This window comes from Berghia stephanieae, chromosome 5 (genome assembly GCF_034508935.2).
Source record: "Berghia stephanieae isolate SIO BIC M18660-M18661 chromosome 5, UCSD_Bste_1.3, whole genome shotgun sequence".
Classification (NCBI taxonomy): domain Eukaryota; kingdom Metazoa; phylum Mollusca; class Gastropoda; order Nudibranchia; family Aeolidiidae; genus Berghia; species Berghia stephanieae.
The window spans coordinates 65,000,500-65,007,999 of record NC_088364.1 but is presented as its reverse complement, the minus strand read 5'-3'; the positions used below and the strand labels follow the sequence as shown (position 1 = coordinate 65,007,999).

Below are 7,500 nucleotides of genomic sequence, written 5' to 3'. Positions count from 1 at the left end.
TAAATAGTATGTACGAATTGGACTGTAATTCGCTTTCACTTGATCACTCTAGGTGGCGTCATTGTGTCAAATGTATAGATAGAACGAAGATGACGTCAATCAGGCCTTTGTTGTTGTTTTTTGCCATCCATGTTTGTGAGTAATTCTCACTAAACTGTATTTATCAGACTATAAACGTTTAAGGTTACACATAGTTTATTTTTTGTGTTGGTCAGTTATACTTCAGAATGGAAATGTTGTGAGCTTCAAAGCCAAGTGTATACTATCTATATTATTCATTTTGGTATGAATATCCTATTCATGGAACAGCCTTATTAAATATTTAATCACAACATACAATGACTGACTGCTAGAGTTCACCCCTTCATTATTCGATGATTAGCTTTTAGAATATTTCTTTCATTCTCTCCTTACTGACCATACTATGGATTTTCCTCAAAACGTCATTAGAACACAACATATCTAATATATGACTTTAAAACTCTAACCCAAAGGGAACTAGAACATACTATATACGATGTTGCTTAGTTCTTATAACTATAACATAAAATGTCTTCACATTTTGTGACTTTCAAAAGACATCCCAATGAGAAAAATGTTATTTCATCGTAACGAATGTGCCGATTTTCCTATGGTTGGTAAGGAGAGGGTTGACCGGTTAACTGCGATACACTGAAAAAATCATATTTAAAAAGTTGGCCAGATAACTTGCCCTTCAAATATCGATCTATTTAAGTGAACCTCATCTTGGTAAAAACTCTCAAACCTGGGACCTCGGAGCAGCTTACCTCGCTCGATGACGAGGGTAATATGAAATCTAAACACTACATAATATCATGACTCACCCTTATCGTTCTTCTGTCATTAACTCTTATATTATTTCGTTTAAATAAGATCTGTCGTCATTAAGATATCGCTTTATATTTCCAGCTCACAGACCAAGAGAAACTCGTCATCGCTTTATTATGCCTCAGATATTGGGATTGGTATTTAAGCGAGGTTCACTTATTTGCAGGTCTGATAACCTAATTAATTATGGGCTAATTGTTGTAATAGAAATCTTTACAAATGACGCAAAACATTGTCCATTACAACAATGTTAAACAAGGCCCATAATTGCGTTCGGATGTCAGACCTGCATATATGTACACGGTATTAAGTAATCTAAAAACCACATGTTGTAATGACTAAAAGTTGGTACCCCTTCTCTCTTTAATATTTGAAGTTCTTTTTTAAAACATTTTCCATAGAATCATTACATTACCCTTTTTTAAAATTTGTTTCCAGCTAACATCCCACAGAGTGCCATTCTCACTGCAATATATTATTGGTATTATGTAATCTGTAAACTACTTATTATCATGAAAAATAGTTGGCGTACCTCCCCCCACCCCCTCCTCCCACGCTCCCCTCACACTTTGACCCTTTAATTAATTCTTTTAAATAATGTATAGAGTCATTAAAATACCTTCATTTATATTCCCAGCTCACAGACGAGGAAAGAGTCTTCCTTAATGCAGCGTATCTCGGAGACGTGGGCATTGTTCGGCAGTCCCTGGAAGACTCGGTGGAAAACTCACTCAATGTCAACTGTGTGGATTACATGGGCAGAAATGCCCTACATTTGGCCATCGACTCGGAGAAACTTGACGTCATCGAAATCTTGCTGGATAACCTCAGCTTCAACTGCATCGAGGAGGCTTTGCTCCATGCCATCTCCAAGGGAGCGACAAAAATCGTCAAAATCATAATAGAACACCCTACCTTTATGGCCGGGGAGGACAAACTGAGACGCATGGGTGGCGGGGACGCGTTTTTCAGGATGGAGGAGAAGTCTCAGTTCCCTCCGGATATTACTCCTCTAATTTTGGCAGCTCATTACAACAACCACGAAATTATACAGATGTTTCTTTCTCGCAACCACACCATCGAAAAACCTCATCCCATATCTTGTAAATGTCATGATTGCGTCACCAAACAGAATTACGACTCCTTAAAGCGGTCCAGATCTAGGCTAAGCGCCTACAGAGCCTTGGCTAGCCCTGCCTACATGGCCTTGTCCAGTCCTGATCCCATTATGACCACGTTTGAGTTGAGACAGGAAATGATGAAATTGGCTGAAGTGGAAAAAGAATTCAAGGTAAGCAGCCAATGTAAAGTATATTATATAATCCACCGATTTAATTTGGTATCATGTCGGGGCAACTGGATGGGGTCTTTTGACCTCCCATGATGGGCAAGAGGTCACTTACTATGTCATCTAAACGCTCTACATCTGTTTTCTGAGTTGCTCTGTCTTTTTCTTGGAATGGGTTTACTTGGTTTTGCTCTTGCTTTTGCCAGAGTCCTTGGCTGAGAGGGAAACCGTCAAATGTATGGTTTTGGGGAGATGATTTTTTTCCCTTGTAAATCACCTCTCTGTTATATACTGTTATATTTGTTGGTTTGAGTATATGATGATCTGTAAACATTTGAATGTATTCCTCTTAGTGTGGACCTGTACTCGTGTCTGGATAGAACGTTTGGGTGATCTCAAACTAAGAACACTGATAGTTTACTCTTGCAATCCCTTTTTGAGCCAGTCCCGTTTCTCTTACTTTTTTTCTCATGTGCTTTCTAATGTAAATCTATAATTCTTTACCAATCAAGTGTTCCTCATTTTTACTGGCGCTGAAATGACCTAAAAAGGCAAATCAGATAGAAAAGATACGCCCTACATGTAGATACAATGGACACACACAAATACATAATATCATTTACAAGAACTGACATATTCAATCACAGACTTTTCCCACGAACAAAAATGACTTGATTGTCCTGCCACCGGACATAACGGAAGTTCAATGCTTGGTAACGTTCACGTTAGTTTTGAACGCACTCGCTCGTCAAAGTAATCTGTATGAAACATTTGCAATTATGGACCCGTGGGGACTTTTATAAATACAGGGCATTGAAAGTTGAAGATTGAAGTGTCAAAAGCACCATAAAACACTCAAAAACATCAAACAAATAACCAAACACAAACACAAATAAATGTTTAAAAAAACCCTAGACCCAGAGTCAGGGGAAAACAAATGCCAAATAGAGTTACGATTATACTGTGTTTACTTCTGATAAGCCTATATGACGAACATCGACTCTGATGTTTTTGGTTCATTCTACAGATAAATAGATCAAAGAAAAAAGAGTATAAATATTCAATTGGCCGAGATAGAGTGACCTGTGGCGAAGCTTAATAAATAAAAAATAAATGACTTTTGGCAAAATCAGAAAAGTAAAATATACTCATTTTATCCCATCAGGAATAAATGTGTGTATAAATTCCTACACAGATAGGTACTCCTACTTCTTATTGCCACTGAACAGATAAAATAACGATGATCAGCGGATGAAACCTCTTGTCCCAATTTTCACGATCCGCGGATCAAACCTCTGAGGTCCCAATTTTCACGATCGGCGGATCAAACCTCTGAAATCCAGATTTTCACGACGGATCAAACCTCTGAAGTCCTGATTTTCACGATCGACGGATCAAAGCTTTGAAGTCCTGATTTTCACGATCGACGGATCAAAGCTCTGAAGTCCCGATTTTCACGATCGACGGATCAAACCTCTGAAGTCTACATACGAGACTTCTTGAGGTTCGATCCGCCGAGCTCGATAACCAAGAGACGCAATGCAGAGTAGGAAATATGTAACCCACAGCCTTAAAAAGGTATTATGCTGGAATGATTTAGATAAAGAAAATTGACTATAAAGTCAAAATGAGACAAATCTTCTCAAACCGGTTTTTTGTCGGGAGGAACTGGAAATTGAATTCAATCGATATCCAGGCTTTTTTCATTGAACAATAAAATCGGCCGGGAATATTACTTTACGGAATCAAGAGAGACTGATTTTTTGGGATGTATTTTTTTCTTCTCGTAATTTTCTTTCTTGCTTTGTCCGTCCAGCACTGCTTCATACACTCATTTTTCATATCTTTATATTACAAGTTTACCCCGTCAGAGGATCGCTGATTTATTTTTTTGGTTTCAACATTGCTCCAGTCCATTGGCCCCCTCCCCTTTTGCCACACACACACACACACACACACACACACACACATACACACACATACACATACACACAAACACACACCCAATTCCCATTATACTGGGCTCATTACCCTCATCGCTGAAAAACGCCTACATTATCTAGAATCCGATCGAGTCTCTAATCATTATCATCCCCTCATAATCAAGAATCAATGATTAATCCCGGGGAGTCAGCGTGGCACCCCCCAATCTGCCTTGGATCATAAATCTGTTATAATTTCCTATTATGAGATTACTATCGGTCGAGTGAGTGGTCGCTCAATGTAATGAAATCTTTGTATTGAAAACATCGTACCACTTCGAGTATTTTTTTAAACAGTTGCCCTCTTTATCATAACTATTGCTTGTGCGGCTATGTAGTCTAGTGGTATGCCACTCACTTTCGGATAGAAAGGTCCTGGGTTCGGGCCTCGCTCGGCGCATAGTTGAGTCATTGGAAAAGGCTCTTTACTTACGTTCTCTCACCGTACAAAGATGTAAAATGAGTACCTGGCCGTTAACAGACAACAGCGTTGCCTCTGTTCGTAAAATTGAAATATCACCTAACAGGCGTCATGCCGCGTCCTACATGTTAAGTGTTGTTGTTTGCTAAGGACCCCTTGTAAAGCGCTTTGAGCAAGTTTTGTGGATATTGCCTCATGTAAAGGTTCTAGTTTGTTTTTGTAAAGTCTCTAACAAATGCATAACGGCAAATGGCAAAAAAAAAAAAACAAAGGAACCCCCTTTCCCCGCGCTAAAACCACGCTTATTCGCACATAAAAAACCTGAAAGGTTTTAATGTGATGTGATACTGTCAGACAAAGCAGAAAAAAATTATAAGAAAATACCCCCGCCCCCCCCCCCCTTCCCCTTTCCCTTACAACATAAAAAGAAATAAAGATGGTAATTTGTAGAGGCAGGAGTGGAAAGAGTAGAGAAAACGTTAAACTGCGCGCGCGCGCGCGCGTGTGTGTGTGTGTGTGTGTGTGTGTGTGAGAGAGAGAGAGAGAGAGAGAGAGAGAGAGAGAGAGAGAGAGAGAAAGAGAGATAGCTTTGAATCGCAGTAACAGACAATACAAAAATTAGCTGGGCTTTTGGAAAGACAAATGAAATGGTCATTGTAAAGCACAACTATTCCCCTGAAGCAGTAGAAGCTGTGAGCTGTAAAAAAATAATAAGCAATAATGAATATAAAATTCCAAAAAAAAAAAACGGAACGTTTCAGGCTCAAACTCTTCTTCAGCTAACAACAAAACACAATGAAAAATTAATTGAAATAAACAGATCGACACAGAGAAATATTCGACACTTTTCTCTGTCGTCGACCTGATTTTTAAAGTAACTTCTATGTAGTTGTCTGAAGAAGGTTTTTGAGCCCGAAATCGTCTTTGGTATTTTGTTGGGTTTTTTTTCAAGCGGTTATATTTATTTTTGTTTATCAATTTTATATAACAAAGAGGTCAATCTTTTCTCGAGAGAATGTGTGTGCGGCAAGTAGTATGGCACCGCTTTCGGATCTGAAGGTTCTGGGTTCGAGCTTTGCTAGGCGCATAGTTGAGTCTTGGAAAAGGCTCTTTACTCACATTCTGCCACCGTACCCATGTGTAAAATGAGTACACGACCGTTAATAACGTTGTACCTGTCGTAAACAAACCCTGAAATACCGTCTAACAGCGGTCATGTCTCGTTCTATATGTTAAGTGTTGCTGTTGGACATTGACATTGTGCACCTTTAGTGGATATTGCGCTATAACAGGTCTAGTTTTTAAAAAATAAAAGCTCAAGATCAAAGCGCAAGTTATGGTGGAGTATGACTTCTATTTCTGAACTTACTTGACTTATGAGACTTTCGCATTTCTATCATCGGACTGGGACGCCTCGGCTGGTTCCACCAGCTCGTGCTTTAAGTCGAACCAATGTTGTCAATCCAAAGCAATCGTCTGCAGTGCCTGAATACCCCCAATGGTTTGTGAGATTCAGTTACTGATCTTCCAATGTCCTTATATCTTATTATTGGCCTTCCCCTGAATGAGTTTCAACACATTTTGAAGTACGCATCATCATCATCATCATCATCATCATCATCATCATCATCATCATCATCATCATCATCATTTCCTTTTTCACCCTGGGTCAGGGTATAGGCCACAGACAAACAGTTTCCATCCTTCTCTATCCCGAGCTAACTTTTTTATCTCATTCCAGGTCTTACCACTTCTCTGTATATCAGCTTCTTTAATTCTTCTCCATGTTCCTCGGGGCCTTCCCCTTGATCTTCCAGTGGGTTTCGCTTACTCCAAGTATATGCAGTCTGTATCTTCTCATCTCAGTCACAACTTGAGAGCTTTTTCCTGCTTCATACGTGGTGCGAACGTTCCACGGCGCAATTCGTCATTGCAATATTGGCAGGAATCTGCGAATCTCGTTTCAGATTATGTATAAAAAAGGCGCCATCTGTTCCAGAATTTCGATAGATAATGGTCTTTTCATTAATCTTTAATTTAAGGATTTATATGCAATTTTGCATTGCAAAAACTTCTAAGGTTCTCTTACTAATCGGTTTATCTCTATAGAAATTGAACAAAATTGACGCCACTCAACTCATTTTTATTGTTTTTAGACAACCATTTTGTTGATTAATTATTACTAAATTATATCAATAAGACTATAATCGCACAAGGTTCTTATGTGTTGGTGGATTATATCCGGATGGCGGATGGTGTGATTGTTTTATCTAAACGCATAACATCACTATTCACTTATCCTGGTCCGATTCATTCCGACACATTACCATTTTGAAACGGCGGGTCACATTTATCTTCTCACCCAATGACCAAAAGCCTCGGTATACCCCCCCCCCCCTCATCCCCCCTTCCCAATCCTTTGTCCAGTACATTTGGGCTATCATCAATAATTATAGTATGATAGAACAGGGATAACAATAGATGACGTTTCTTCTTTCAATCCTCTTGTAAATCATTCCTCTGTAAAACACCCATAAAATGTGATAAGATTTCTTTCTCTTCATTTTGAAGTGCCTAAACTCATATATATTATATTTCTATGTTTTAAGCTGGACTTTTTCACAGGTTGGAGACCATTCTATGTCCGACGTGAGCGTATAATTATTAGGTCTGATAACCGGACGCAGTTAATATGGGCTTGTTTTAACAGAGTTGTAATGGATACTATTTTACGTTCATTTGAGAGTAAGTGTTTCAATTACAACAACTTGGACGATGACACTTTGGGCTAACAGTCGTGCAAATAAGTAAACGTCATTCCATTCTATTGACCCAAACGACGCGTACTTTTTTGCAGGTCTGGTGACCCAAACTAATTGTTTTAATGGAAATAATCTCAAACCAACGCTAAATATTGTTCATACAACAATGTTAAATCTAGCCCTTAATTCTGTTCGGTT

The 7,500-nt window shown here is 38.8% G+C and overlaps 1 protein-coding gene across 9 annotated transcripts in view; it reads left to right on the top strand.

Moving 5' to 3' along the window:
* Positions 1-7,500, top strand: part of LOC144973409 (short transient receptor potential channel 7-like) — a 279,226-nt gene that overhangs the window by 242,175 nt on the left and 29,551 nt on the right. For all 9 annotated transcript variants that reach the window (XM_078915835.1, XM_078915839.1, XM_078915834.1 and 6 more), the window contains one exon: positions 1,487-2,140. In XM_078915835.1, the coding sequence (XP_078771961.1) occupies positions 1,487-2,140 (654 nt within the window). The remainder of the gene's footprint in view (positions 1-1,486; positions 2,141-7,500) is intronic.